This window comes from Rhipicephalus microplus, chromosome X, assembly GCF_043290135.1.
Source record: "Rhipicephalus microplus isolate Deutch F79 chromosome X, USDA_Rmic, whole genome shotgun sequence".
NCBI lineage: Eukaryota > Metazoa > Arthropoda > Arachnida > Ixodida > Ixodidae > Rhipicephalus > Rhipicephalus microplus.
The window spans coordinates 386397766-386413471 of NC_134710.1; the positions used below are offsets into that span (position 1 = coordinate 386397766).

A 15706-nucleotide genomic window follows, 5' to 3' on the forward strand; every position below is an offset into this window, starting at 1 on the left:
TCAATAATGTGATGCAGCAACTTTTGCTCCCTAATTAATATGACCTCACCTGCAAGGTCGAGGTAATGTGCAACCATTCAAAAACTAGCCCATCTCTCCATTCCAATCACGTCACTTCTCGAATTATCTTTCTTTCTCACTTCGCGTATGCGCTACCCAAAACCACTAGAGCAATTCAGTTTGTAAACTTTCTGGCGTTATAGCCTTTTATGCAATTGTTACTTTTTTGTGTTACCAACATTTGTAACGGTGCTTCCGTAGTTTACGTTGAGGCGCCCGGGCTAGTGACATTCACAATGCGGGGAAAAAAGTGGGCGTGTTGAGATAGGTATTGACATTCATTTGTAAAAAATATGCACAGTTCAAGCTGGACTTTGTTCAAATGAAAGAAGGGAGAAAAAAATAGCCCAGAAAATTTTATTGAGATCCACAAACACCTAAAATTAACGTATTAAACCCTAAAGGTCACTAAAAATACCACCTTTATTTTTGCAAAGCTTTTTGTTCTGATATCAATGTTTTAGGACGCTAATTCTGTATTAATCAACGTAGTATTAAAGCCTGACCAGCTATTTGTTAGGAAAGCTGACTTAATGTCGCGTATTCTACAACGTCGTGCGATTGACAGCCGGACTTGGCACTCATGCTCGTTCTTTGTCTTCTTGCCCACATCTCTGCATATAAGACTTCCTCAAATCATGTCGCCGGTCTTTTCCACTCTCGGTATGAGGGATACCATCCAGGAACTCTACGCCCCCATGAAGCTGCTTGTGGTACGAGAGCTCGGCTGAAAGAAAAATAATAAAGGAGTAAGTAAACGAGTAAATTCTTTTGGCTGTTCGTCATACATATGTATGTCACTCAGAGATTGAGGAAGACCACCTCTTTTATAAATCGGAATCATAATCAAGCGAAGTAGACAGTCGGAATGAAGGCAAGCATAAAGCATTTTTATGCTTGCTTTCTGATAAATATAAATATGTAATTTACGCAATGATATCGTTGATTCACCCCACCGCGATGGTCTAGTGCCTAAGGTACTCAGCTGTTAACCCACAGGTCGCGCGATGGAATGCCAGCTGTGGCAGCTGCATTTTCAATGGAGGCAAAAACTGTAGGCCCGTGTGCTGAGATTTGAATGCACGTGAAAGAACTCCCGGTGATCAAATTTTTCGGAGCCCTCCACTACGGCGTCTCTCATTATCATATGGTGGCTTTTGGATTTGGGACGTTAAACCAAACATATCAATCAATAACCCAATAAAGCAATCAATCAATTAATCAATTTATTTTATTGATTTCAATTGTCAGTTTGGTCTTAAAAAGTGTTGGTTCGTCGGTGGGTTTGTCCAACAGTTTCTTCTGTTGGTTCAGATATTAAAAAATTCTTACTTCAGCCCACGAACGTAAAACAACTGTTATCAGTACGTATACGCTTTGGCCGGGGTCGGGTCTTTGTCAGGAAATACGTGATGAAGACCGGACCGGAGCCGCAACGAAAGGAACTAATAAAGGTTTTAATAGGTTTGTCCGTTCAAACCAATCGTATACCCACACACACACACATATATATTTATATATATATATATATATATATATATATATATAGTTGGAGTAATAATTCAATGGCCCAGTTAGTCTTCGTGAAGGTATGGGATATGGCTCAACGGGAGCGTTGTCAACAAGGATAAATATATTTATTTCCCAACAGTTTCGGGAGGGGTCCTCCATTCATCAGGGGGTGTGTTATACTGACATGAACTTCCAAACTTCATTGCTGCCGCGTCCCTCTCGCCTTGAAAGATGTTTGCGAAAGTGACAGGGAACTAAGAAAGGAAAAAAACAAAAAAAACTAAAAGGGGGGAGAAAAGACGAAAAAGAAAAAGAAAGAAAAGAAAGAAAGTAAGAAAGAGGAAGAACCACTGTCAACACTGAGAACGAAACCAACTGTCCGTGTACGTCCACATACGGTTCTTATCACGTGCAGTTCAGTTCTTGACGTGTGTCGGGCCACCCAAGATTGTCGCCGAAGTGCCGGGAGGGTCCGTGACGGCGTGCGTAAAGAAAGGGTTTCCCCGTAATGGGTCGGCCAGCGTGCGGCGTGCGTAAAGGAAGGGTTTCCCGTTAATGGGTCGGTCGGCTCTTTACCTTTATTCTTCGTCCGTTTCCCTTCAATGGTCATCAAGTGGTAGGCGAATGTAAACACTTTGTATGTGCATGTGGAAAAAAGAAAAAAAGGAAGAAAAAAAGGAAGAAAAAGGAAGACCATGCTTTTTTCTGGCTGACTCGTACGTGTACACTGTCCTTTCTTGTTTTTTGTTTTTCTTTTTTTTTCCTTTTTTCTTCCTTTTTTTTCCACATGCACATACAAAGTATTTATGTTCGCTTACCACTTGATGACCATTAAAATGAAACAGACGAAGATTAAAGGTAAAAAGCCGACCGGCCCAATAACGGGAAATCCTTCCTTTACGCACGCCGCACGCCGACCGACCCACTACGGGGAAAACCTTTCTTTTCGCACGCCGTCACGGACCCTCCCGGCACCGAGGCGACAATCTTGGGTGGCCCGACACACGTCAACAACCGAACAGCACGTGATAAGAACCGTATGTTGACGTACACGGACAGTTGGTTTCGTTTTCAGTGTTGACAGTGGTTCTTCCTCTTTTTACTTTCTTTCTTTTCTTTTTTTTTCTTTTCGTTTTTTTTCTCCCCTCCTTTTTGTTTTTTTGTTTTTTCCTTTTTTTAGTTCCCTCTCACTCTCGCAAACATCTTTCAAGGCGAGAGGGACGCGGCAGCAATGAAGTTTGGAAGTTCATGTGAGTATAACTCACCCCCTGATGAAGGAAGGACCCCTCCCGAAACTGTTGGGAAATAATTATATTTATCCTTGTTGACAACGCTCCCATTGTGCCATATCTCATATATAAATATAAATATATATATATATATATATATATATGTGTGTGTGTGTGTGTGTGTGTGTGTGTGTTTGTTTGTGTGTGTGTGTGTGTGTGTGTGTGTGTGTTGAGAGAGAGAGAGACCTGTCGAGGCGGCGAAGGGAAAGAAGAGCACCAAGCGGCCTCGCAAACAGCCGCTACCCCTTCTACAGGCCAGCAGATTCTGTCAGGACCCCCATCACGAAGTACGTGACCGCCATTACGCGTACCAAAGCTGTCGACGCCGCCTGCGAGGCACACCCCGAAAAGGCGATGAAGGTTAATCCAGGTCCACAACGACGGCCAGCTGTACCACAAACGACAGCAACCAGTGGCCAGAATCAACCATCCCCCCACAGCGAAAATCAACAGCCAACAATAGTCATGGGCCAACAGCAGCCAGCACAAGTCAACAGCAGTCGCTTACAGGCCAGCTCGTCACGGGAGGCACAGTGGGATGGAGCTCCAACCCAAACCAGGTACGACCTCCGGGTACTTTGCGGTTTTACTCGCCGCGTCTGTGCAAAGTGACATACTGGTTGTGCGAATGGGCAAGCACCGTTCTCTTCAGATCAATTAGGCCACAGAACAGGTCCAAATTTTTTTAAACTTAGAAAAGTGGTTGATAAAAGAATACGACACGAACTTCACGTGCGTAGTCTCGAAGAATATGTACTGGCGGGTACGGCTCCAAAGGGGTTGCGCTTGTCTCTAACACCATCGATGCATAATTTTGACAAAGAGAAAAGGAAAGAATGGAAGAAAATTCTCAGTCACGCCACACACGAGCTAACTAAGGTCACTATTGAACACTGTAGAAACACTCTGAACGCACTAAGAAAGGAGGAGCGGAATATAAGAAATAACTTTCCTCTTTCGGAGTGGGAGGCTAAAGAGCTCGCCATGTTTGAGCACAAAAGAACAGAGGAAATAGAAAAACTTAGGAGAAAGAAATTTGTGCGCGACAATGTCTTACCATACGCTATACCCACTGCTGCCTACATGAAAAAGACCGGGCTACCTCACGTTCCGAAGTATTTGCCACCACGATCCAAAGAAAGAACGTCATTAACCTTTCAGAAAAAGAACTTAACAACGAAGAACTGAGTGTACTATGACGTCGACACACATTCTGCCTTGGCAAGGGAAAGTACGATGAATTCACGCTTCTTAAAGACCTAGACGTTTTTGCACAAAATTGACAATTGGAGGAATATTCCTTCGATAAACCCCAAAAAGACAACTCGCTATTTCGTGGGGTAATCGGCCGGCAATGGACTCCAGACGCAAACAGAGATCGACATTTGGATCTATATATAGACGCGGTTCAGAAAGATGTCATGCATGCGTACAAGGTGCACGAACCAGGTATGAATAATATATCTAAGAAAGAGAGAGAGGCATTACTCGCGTTGAGCAACCGCAAAGATCTCGTAATTAAACCAGCAGACAGTGGAGGCGCGATTGTTGTTCTGAATAAATCGGACTACATCAAGGAAGGCAGGCGACAACTAAATGACAAACAATTCTACAAACACCTCGACTCAGACCCTATCACTGAGCACAAAAGGATCATTGTAAAACCCTAGAGGATCTCACACGTGAATGCGCCATTGATTCAAAGCTTCCAAAGGCACTTACTACGGTACATTCGGCGCCTCGTCGTTTTTACATGCTGCCGAAGATCCATAAGGAGCGAAACCCTGGTATGCCGATTATATCAGGCACGGGAACGTTAACGGAACCCATTTCCTGTTATATTGACTCTTTAATAAAAAACATACCACCCAGACATGAGTCCTTCTTGCGTGACACAACCATTTTCTTCGGGAAATATCGGACGTGAAAATTCCAGAAGGTGCATTCCTTGTAACATTGGATGTTAATTCACTTTACACAAATATCCCACACGACAGTGGCGTAAAGGCACTTGTTGAATTGTATCGCACACACAACCCTATCGCATATATAAGCAAAAAAGTAATTGAAATCTTAACAAGACTTGTACTCAAATTGAACAGCTTTAAATTTAGCAATGGGTATTACCTTCGAATTAACGGCATGGCGATGGGTACAAGAATGGCCTCAAACTACGCTAACATATTCATGCACCATATAGAGTGCAAATTTCTTTCATCTTGTGATATCGAACTTTTATCTAAAAATGATACCTAGACGATATATTCATGGTTTGGACACATTCGAAAAATGAGCTGCTCAAATTTATACAGGCATTTAACTAAGTACACCCGAGCATTTATTTTACACACTCCTACTTCAACACTGAATTGAGTTTTCTTGATGTACTTATTCAAATGGACGATGGTGCGTTGGTAAGTAGCGTATACACAAAACCTACGGACAGGCAACAATACCTGCATTTCAAAAGCTGCCACCCGTGACACTGCAAGACCAGCATTCCCTATTCCCAAGCACACAGATTCCGACAAATCTGCTCCTGCACCAAGGACTTCCACAAAAACAGCACACATATGCACGAAGTACTCCTTCACCAAGAATACCAGTCAGCTATCACTGATGACGCCATCAAAAAAGCAAAAATCTGGACCACCAGACTCTTTATACCACCAAAAAGATACCAACCAGTACCATAACAAAAACTTGGTGCTAACTTTCACGAGCCATCCACCTAACATAAACAAGGTCCTAAGAAAACACTTTAACATATTGAAACAGAGCGGGTGACTATCCAAAACTTTCACTTCTCATCCCGGTGTGGTGTACAGACGGCCAAAAAGTATAAGGGATCATTTGATAAGTTCAAAAATAGGCGTGAAACCTCAAACAAGGTGTCGCCCTTGTGGAAAAAGCAGATGCAAAGTATGCAATTACATACAGACAACGACAGTGGCGGAAAGCTCCCACTCGGATTTTAAGCACAGGATTAGAGCTGCACTAGACAGTGACTCAGATAACGTCATATACCTTCTGGAATGTGGGGTGTACGTGTAACATGCAACACGTGGGCCAGACAGACACACCGTTTTGAATTAGATTCAACAATTATCGGGCACATGTACGTTCCCTGCCAGGGGTTGCACTTTCAAAACACAGTACATTAAAACATCACAGCTTGGACGACATCAGAGTTACACTATTGAAAAGCGAATTTCGAACAATCCGAGAGCAGGAACAACGGGAATCTTACTTTATCTACAAATTCAACACGATAAAAACAGAATAAATGAACACCCATGCACTCTGTCAGTGTTGTGAACACTAAAAGACGCAAATGCCCCTCTTTAATCAGTACTCTGCCACTAGCCTCCCATTACAACAATAATATTACCCCCTAACAAATCTTTTAGCGTATACATCTAACAATACAGGAATGGTTTGCCACTTCAAGCACAGCCGGAACGCTCATATAAGTGGTCCCGCATGTCGTACAAGTTCCACCTTTTTTCTTCTTTCTTTTCTGTTTTTTTTCTTTTTCCTTGCCTTTTTTTCTTCTTTTTCTTCACTGGCAGGAGCCAATGCATATAATGAATATTATTAGCGGAGCCACAATCACCGGCTCTTTCATATCTTCTAACGCCACCAACATGCACTTAAAGCGCTTAAGCTCTCCCACCGATTTGTCGTAAACTTGAAAAGAGGGGAAGTTGCCAGCAGGATTGCACCGGAGGGTGAAATAGAAAAACGGTGGTAAAAATGTCCACTTGGGGGAAGCGTGAGTGCTCGAGAGGTACTGTGGAAAAAGACGGCATAGCTCGTTTAGGTTCGCCTTTGTTAAGTTCCTGTTCCTTCCCAATCCCACCATACCCCTCTTTCTTCTTGTGAACGGTTCTTCCTCCCCTTTTCTGATTTTTTTCTTTTTCTTTTTTCTTCTTTCTTTTGTTATCGTTAATATTTTTCTTCTGTCTCCTTCCCTTCTATCTTGAGAAGCTGTAAGAAGGTACGAAAATGTGTAAATAGTATTATGTCTGCAAAAAGACGGGGTTTGCGTCGAAACGTCAGCTGAATAAACAGGTTGTTATGTGAAAGCGCGTCTACTTTAATACTAATATATATATATATATATATATATATATATATATATATATATATATATATATATATATACGGAAAAACAAGCTCTTAGGTATACAGTTCTTTCCCTTATTTCATTAAACGAGGGTCTCGTACTGGCAGACTTGGTGTCATTAGGTTGTATACGAGGGACTATTATTCAGCTGCCCACTCATATTAAGTTCACGTGCTACGTGACGCCAAACATGCGCATAAAAGAGTGTTTTCACACTCGTCGCTTGGCTTATAAATGGCGCTGACTGTCACTCCTACTTCAAAATTCACATATAAACCCAAAAAAGTGGATAGAGGGAAGGCCGCTGTGGTAGCTCAGTGGTTAGAGCATCGAACGCGTTATTTGAAGGTCGTAGGTTCGATTCCTGCTTACAGGAATCGAACCTCGTAGGTTCGATTCCTGCTTACAGTTGGTAATTTTTTCATCCACTTTTCTTTCTTCTTATTTACATTCCATTAATGTTAATAACTTCCCCTGTACATTCCTTGGCATTACTGTCTGTTATATCTCATTATATATATATATATATATATATATATATATTGTCACGTGATTTATTCACGTACAGACGAACTGGAAGGCCGAGGAACATCATAAATCTGAAATCCAAGCAAGCGCATACTCAGTTCGCGCGAATATATTCCCAACGCAGTGGTTTGCCTTGCTTGCTGCTTCGTCGTCGTCTCACATTGTTCGCTACAATGGCCCCCGTTGAAGAGCGTAGCCATCCTGGCGGCTTAAGGGGTGGTCACAACAGTGGGGTCATAATACGGCTTTAGGAGACTAACATGTACAATTTCTATGCCACGACGACGTAGGTCATCAGACGGTGTCAAAGGCTCAGTCTCTTAATTGATTGGTGACGTACGGGCAATAATGCGGTAAACCCATGGTATTGCGCAGGTAATTTTGACAAAAGGCCAGGAGTATTCGGCGGAATGCGGAGCCAAATGATGGCACCAGTCGTGAAAGTAGGGAGAGGTCGGTTGGTGTCATGTCATATATTCCAGTGGCCTTGGTTCTCAGTTGTCAGTGAACGGGCCAATTGTTGGCAATCTTCGGCGTACCTGCCAACATCATAAATTGCGATGTACTGAGATGAGTCAGGCGTGTAGGGGAGGATAGTGTCTAGCCTGTCAGATCGTTCGCTTGCACGCTGGACACTAGAAAGCGGAAAGCCCTGTGGTAGCGTGCGTAACGGTATTATACGCAAACATGGCGAATGGAAGGACAGTGTCTCAATCGGTCTGGTCTGAAGCTGTGTACATTGTCAACATATCACCTAGAGGGGGATTAAATCGTTCTGTGACGCCATCCGTCTGCGGGTGATATGCTCTTGTCATCCGATGAACCATTTTGCACTGAGCGAGCAAGGCTTGACTTGACGTCAGACAGGACAACACGCACCCTGTCACTCAAAAGTTCGCGGGGAACACCGTGGCGAAAAAGAAAGTAGCGCAAGATGAAAATTTCAACTTCTGTTGCGTTTGATGCGGGTAGTGCTGCCATCTCTGCGTAACGCGTGAGATGGTCCACGCCGACAATTATCCACCTACTTCCAGAAGACCACTACTGAGGTGGTCCGTATAGGTAGACACCGACGTGGTCAAATAGACGCCATGGACAAGGCAGAGGCTGAAGTGTACCAGTCGGGCGTTGAGTGGGAGCGTTACGTCGCTGGCATGCAGTACAGCACGTACGTACTTGTGGCCAAATGAGTACATGCCGTGCCAGTATTACCACTGACGCAGACGGTTGTACGTTTTGAAAGCACCGGTATGAGCGCTTTGCGGGTCATTGTGGAAAGCAGTACAGATTTCCGAGCATGTGTGGTTGGGTATCACTAACAGCCACCTCCAACCTTCATACAAAAAATTCCGCTGATAGAGGAGGTCGTCTCGCAGAGCGAAATGTGTCGCTTGACGGCGGATAGTTCTTGAGACCGGCTGAGCCAATGGATCAGTCAGGAGGCAAGAAGTTGGGAAATACAAGCTTGTTTGCGTTGCTCTGATGCAATATCGGCGAACTCAAGAAGGTGAAGAGGAAGTTGGGTCAGCCGGTTGCGGTGAGCGGGATAGCGCATCGGCGTCCGAATGCTTGCGGCCGCCGGATCGGTATACAACATGAACGTCGTATTCCTGTAGGCGAAGTGCTCAATGACCAAGGCGTCCTGATGGATCTTTGAGCGACGATAGCCAACATAGAGCGTGGTGGTCCGTGACGACTTAGAAAATACGGGCAGAAAGGTATTGGCGGAACTTGGTCAAAGCCCATATAATTGCGAGGCACTTTTTCTCACCAACGAAATAATTATGATAGGCTTTCTTGAGCATTCGACTCACGTAAGCGACCACGTATTGTTGGTATCGTGGTATTCGCTGAGCCAATAATCTACCGACCGACACTGCTGGCGTCGGTATGGACCTCTGTAGGCGCGTCAGGGTCAAAATGACGTAGTACTGAAGGTAATCATAACAACCACCAAAGCGTGGTAAAGGATTCGTCGCACCATTTTGACCTAGTACAAATGCATTTGGAAGATGTCAGCAGGTTGGTAAGAGGCGCGATGAAGGAAGAAGGTCGTGCACGAATCGCCGAAAGTAAGAGCACAGCTCGATAAAACTTTGAATCTTTCATGGAATAAGACTTCGGATAGTCGGCCACGGCACGGAGTTTCACCGGATCTGGTAGAATACCCTCCTTTCAGACGACGCGACCCCGTATAGTGAGCTGGCGTGTGGCAAAATGACACTTCTTGATGTTAAGTTGAAGGTCAGCAGAGATGAGGCACGTGAGAATAGCACGAAGCGAACAGGGTAAGTCGACAAGTCACGAGAAAAACACGATCATGGCGTCAAGGTAGCAAAGGCACGTGTTTCACTTGTAGCCGCAAAGTATGGTGTCCATCGTCTGCTCGAAGGTAGCTGAGGTATTGCAGATTCCAAACGGCGTGACGCTTAACTCGTACAGCCCATCAGGTGTGACAAATGCAGTCTTCGATTGGTCAAGGTCGGCCATTGTAACTTGCCAATCACCTGAGCGTAAATCTGAAGAAGAGAAATATTCTGCTCCTTGCAAGCCATGGACAGCATCCTTGATGCGTGGCAACGGGTACACGTCCTTCCGGGATATCCTATTGAGCCGGTGGTAGTTGACCCAGAATCGGATAGACTCATCCTCTTTGCGCGAAGCACAACAGGGGACGACCAAGGGCTCTGCGAAGGCTGCATGACACCGCGCTTGAGCATATCATCGACTTGTTCGTCGATAATACGCCCCTGTTCTGCTGAAACTCAATATGGTCGTTGGCATAAGGGAGCAATATAACCGGTGGCAACGTGGTGCGTGATGTCCGCTGTGTGATCCAAGGATGGTTGGGCGCAATCGAAGGAAGAGCGGAACTCCCGAAGAAGAGACAATAGTACGTGTGGTTGCGTAGTCGATAGCTCAGCGGCTACAGAAGGGTAGAATGAGTCTAGCGTGGGCAGCGTGGCCACAGATGGCGTCATGCCATTGAGCTGGAGGAGCGGTTGGCTTTCAGCAAACTCCAGAGGGCGCAGGAGGTTAACGTCTTGTATGCTGCCCAAACATTGTCCGCGAAGTAAGGTGACTGACGACGATAGCCGATTCGCAGAATGCTGGTAGCATCGAATTTTACGGTGAGTATGGCAAAGGGCAGGTGTAGGGTATGGTGGCGGAAAAATGCGTCAGATGGAGTAAACAGAACAGTTCTGGCCGGGGCGGCTACACAGGTCAGGGCTACAAGGGTAGATGTGTTCGGTGCTTTGTCCGTGTCTGCAGCATTGACAAGTTCGCAAGCTTCGGGAAGAGAATCCACAAACGAGAAGTTGGCAACGGTGTAAGAAACTTCTCCATGTGAACAATCTAGATGGCGCGATCACGTAAAGAAAGTCCCATCCAAGAATGACTTCGTGGGAGCATGACGTCAGCACAAAAACGTTATTGACGCAAAGTTCACATTGCTTAATGGCACGTACAGTGCACACAGCTGAAGGTTCCATGCACTGAGAGTTGGCCGTGCAGAGTATCAGGTTCGAGAGAGACATTGCCAACTTTTTCAATTTGGGGCATAAGGTCTCGCAGAATACGAAAACGGCCGCTCCTGTGTCAATAAGCGCTTGTGCGGTGGTGTCCTCCACGTTGACGTTGATAAAGTTTTGCGGCGAAAAAGACTGAGGCTTTAGCAGTTCGACTTGTATGCAGCTGTTGCTCCGTAGCTGCAGCGATCAGTTTCCCTTTTCCGTGGTAGGTCGGCGACGGATAGGTGACGGGGCGCATCGTTGGGAGAGGGTGAGCGATGGTTCCCGTAAGGTCGTTGATCGTCAGGGGTGCACATTGATGGCGTCCTTGACGACGACGCAATCGGCCTGCCCCTGATGTCAAATGAAGGAGGAGCTTGGCGACAGTGGCGGGCGACGTGTCCAGCGATACCACAGGCGAAACAGATACGCCTATTGTCCTGCGCCCTCCAAGCGTCTGAGCGACGGTAAAACAGAGCTTAAGATCGTGCGATGGGATACGGCGCAGCAATTGGTGTTGTAGTATTGACATGAGGTGGCATGGCAGGTTCAACATAAGGCATACGCTGTTGTGCAGGCCGAGCAACGACGGCGGCGTACGTGAGAGGCGCAGTAACAGGTGGTTCCTGGTGCATCGGTGGAGGGCCTCAGCGACTCGAGTCCGAATGGCGTGTTGGAGGTCCGGAGTCAAAGCATGCGCTGGTTTATGTGTCATTGGCAGCAGTGACAGCTGGCGTGCTACCTCTTCGCGGACAAACTTGTTGATTGTCGAAAGCAGTGGCTGCTGATCGGCAGGATGGGCAGGTAGGTGCAAGCTCGTGAGCCTGTCTAACGTCGTGAGGGCTTGACGAGCATTTGGGCGCTGCCTACGCAGCTCGTCGAAGCTCTGAGAGAGGCAGATGAGTAAAGCGATTGTGGGAGGATTTCTCGTGAGCAACATTTTAAAGGCGCTGTCGTCGATACCTTTCAAAATGTGCCTAATATTTTCTTCCTAAGACATAGCAGAGCTGAAGCGGTTGCATAGATGCAACACTACTTCGATGTAGCCCGTGTAGTTCTCGCCTGGTCGCTGCGGACGTTAACGTAAACGCTGCTCGGCTTAAAGCTTGCGTCCCACAGGTCATCTAAAGACTTCCGTAATAGCAGTTTCGAATGCAGACCACATAGCTAAGTTAGCTGCGTGGTTATTAAACAACAGTTGCGCGATGTCCGCGAGGTAGAACGCGACATAGCCAAGCTAACTCTGATCCTCCCATTTGTTACTTGCGCCGATTTTGTCGTACCTCGCCAACCAATCTTAGACGTCGAATTTAGCAGAGCCAGTGAAGATAGGGGGATCTCATTGAGGATACATGGTGCCTCAAGTGACATGGACAGCCGAAGGTCCCACCTGGAGAGGCGCCTCAGGGGCCATGTTGGTGTAACGAAGAGGGGGAAGCTTACGGGAGCGAAGTTCCAAGTTCGTACGGTAGTGCACACACCTCCAGCAGATGTCACGTGATTTGTTCCCGTACAGGTGAACTGGAAAGCCGAGGAACGCCAGCAATCCGAAATCCAAGAAAACGCAAGCTCGGGTCATGCGTGTATATATCACCAACACTATGGCTTGCCTTGCTTGCTGTTTCGTCGTCGAGAAGCCGGCAATGTATGGATATGTAAGAGCAGTGGGCGGCGCTATGTTATGCGCCCTGCCCTTCCAGGATATTTTTGGCACAACGCAAGAAAAATTTTTGTCGTATAGCACAGAAAAAACACAGCCGAAAGCTGGATCGAAGACTTTCGACAACAGTTTACAATGTACAAAATTAAGATTCTCGCTTGGTTTGGTTAATGTATTGATGAATGGATTCAAACCAACTACTAGGTAGCCTACACAAAGAAATAGTTGAAGTTTTTACAACCAATTCTGACAAACTATTTTGAATTAGTTTAGCGACGTGGTACTTCATATTGAATGACAGGGCCACTGTGACATTATTTCTAGAAAATGGCATTTTTCTACATTTCATTCAAGGGCAACAGTTCACGGCAATATGCACGAACAGCTAGAGGCATAAGGGGAACTGTGCTGTTGCTCACGTTTCGATGAAGACTAACCGACTAGCTAAACTACGCAGCTTTGTGAAACAATTCATTACGCGAATCAAATAACGAGGTTTTTACTAGTGAAATAACATAATTGCAGTTTTTAGACGGCAAACGCACATTTTATATGCAGTGATGCAAGACCACACATACTGAGAAACTCTGATGAACAAGTGCGCGAATGTCATACATGGAGTCGCATCGAGGACATGACCCGATTAGATGGAGTATACACGTAGAAGGGCCTTGACCGGAGCTGTGTGAGGATGACGCCAATGATAGAATTTGACGCTTGAACCACAAAAAAAAGAATCGAAGTAGGAAAGGGCGTGTGAAGAGCCACGCAGTAGTCGCAGTGGCGTTTCATTGAGTTTGAGGACGGCGGAAGTTTCTCGGCCGGCAGAACGGTCGGGTGTAGACCCGATGTCTGGCAGAGGTCAGGAGTCAGAGTGGGCTGCTCCGCTTAGCCTCAACTCTCAAATGAAGTAAATGGGAAGTTTCTTTGCCCAACGCAAGGGCAGCTGCCGCGTCCTCCAGCAACCATGTCGGGTGCCGGCCACACTGTTGCCCTGCCTTGCGAGGATCACGGGAAGCTTCGCGTGGCCTCATCAATCAACGTCCTCTTTTTTTTTGCAAGCCACACAAAAACGCCGCTGAACTTTCGAATTTTCTCTTTGTTTCGCTCCCTACCTAGAATTACCACCCATTTCTCGAGCATTTTCATTTGATACTCGGCTTATCGTATGTACTTAGGTCTCGAATGACCTAAGTACATACGATCAAGTGTACGTAAATTGAGTAGAATGGTGCACGTTACAGATGTTTAATGGAAGCAGAAGTTCAAAGTTCGTAAATCCTGACAAAATAGATAACCGTATTGTGAATAGACGGCCAGGTTTGAAACGTGTATTATAAGGCACCTAACAGGACAAACATAGCCAAAAACACAGGCCTCAAATGGCGACTTTCGTCCATTTAAGTGGCGAAAAAGCAGCAATGTATTTGAGAGCAAGAATAAAATATTCAGGAGAGTTTATAAATCAAATCTTTGGAGCAGTTCTTAAAAGTGTCACAATGTTTTCATCTTTATTAACTGCGCTGTTTATTAGAAGCTTGGAAAGGGCAGAAGAAAAACATGTCACGTTCACCTTTCAACCTACTATATTTTATTATAAAAAACGTGCGTTAAGTTAGTCGTGGACACATGTTTTTCTGCAGTCTTGTGCTACAGGTTCATAAGAGGATCTGCGTAAGTGTAGTGAACGTGGTTATTCACTTTACTGGTGCGGGTATTTGGTTCGTTCTTGTATATGCAAATGCTTATTTTTCATGCTGAAAAACCTTGTTATCTTAGTGCATGGTCGTCCGCATTCGCATTTGATGCCTCGCATGTTCTTTCGCGTCTTTTTTATGTGCAATTACCGCAATACTACAATTCAACCAGATAAGGGGAGTCGACTGCTATACCATGCTTTCTGAGTATGCCTAACTTTACTCCGGCTGGGTTTTACGATTCTGACTGAATTAATCTTTGTAGACACAGAGAACTGCAGCAGCCACATAGTAACAAAAGGTTTCTGCTGCTGTATCAAAACTTTATTACAGGGAAAGCTGAAAATGACTAGGAGAAACGGAAAACTATTCGACATCGGTGTCAGAAGCGGTTTCTATTGGCTGTGCTACAAGTTACGTCGTTCTCAGCATCGTAAGCAAGCACGCGCTTCATTGGCTGCGTTGTGAGTCACGATGTTCACGCCGTCGTAGACGTAGAGTTTAACACGCGCGCACCAGTTTCCACGAGACCTTTCACATTGGTGACCTAAAAAAATCTCTAGAGCAGCGCCGACCGCGGAAATGTGAAACATCTCGCATTCGCCGGGCTGATCGTACAGTCATGGCGCAAAAATAGGCACGGGAGGTCTAGTGCCGGCCTCAACTGCATTGTGTCGATCCGGCAGCCTTCCAAGCCGTGCTAAATTGCGAACGGGAATCCAAGCGCCGGTGGCAGGCGGATCCTACCAACCAGGCCGCCATGTTAGCTCGTGATGTCAAACGCTTGCAACAACGCCCGGCCGAACAAGCGGCATTGTGACCACAACAGTGTCAACGTGATCATTACGAGACCTCGTTAACCGGAACGAACGCATACTTTCGACAGGAGTTTCTGAAACGGGGATTTGGCTACGGTTGCAACGTCTGTGACCTACTGTTGTTCTAGAGCAACTGCTGTAATTAACGCAATGTGAAACGCATTTAACAGCTCATTACACTCCTCCGTGACCATGATTATGCGAGACACAATGTGCAGCACATAAAATAAGCACTCTGTGTCAAATGTGTGTCTAACCTCATTGAGAAATACAAGCATATAACCAATTATTGTGAAAAGTTTCGGTGGAGTGTCGGGTTGAACTCGTAGCTAAACACTGGGACCACACGTTTGAACTCTTGAGGGTATACATTTGTACGGAGTGATTGGGAGTTGATTTTTTATGTTCATGCTACAGTTAAATATAGGCAGACAATACAGCATAACTATCTGTGTTATACTAAAAAATCTATGAAATTTGTAATGCTTAGAATAATCAGTA

The 15706-nt window shown here is 45.5% G+C and overlaps 1 protein-coding gene across 1 annotated transcript in view; it reads right to left on the reverse strand.

The window, feature by feature from the left end:
* Positions 1-423: 423 nt before the first annotated feature.
* The window catches only part of LOC142777335 (luciferin 4-monooxygenase-like), an 85601-nt gene continuing 70318 nt past the window's right edge, over positions 424-15706 (reverse strand). Inside the window, exon 10 of the mRNA XM_075881636.1 lies at positions 424-787. Coding sequence (XP_075737751.1) covers positions 642-787 — 146 coding nt within the window. The 3' untranslated portion in view covers positions 424-641. The remainder of the gene's footprint in view (positions 788-15706) is intronic.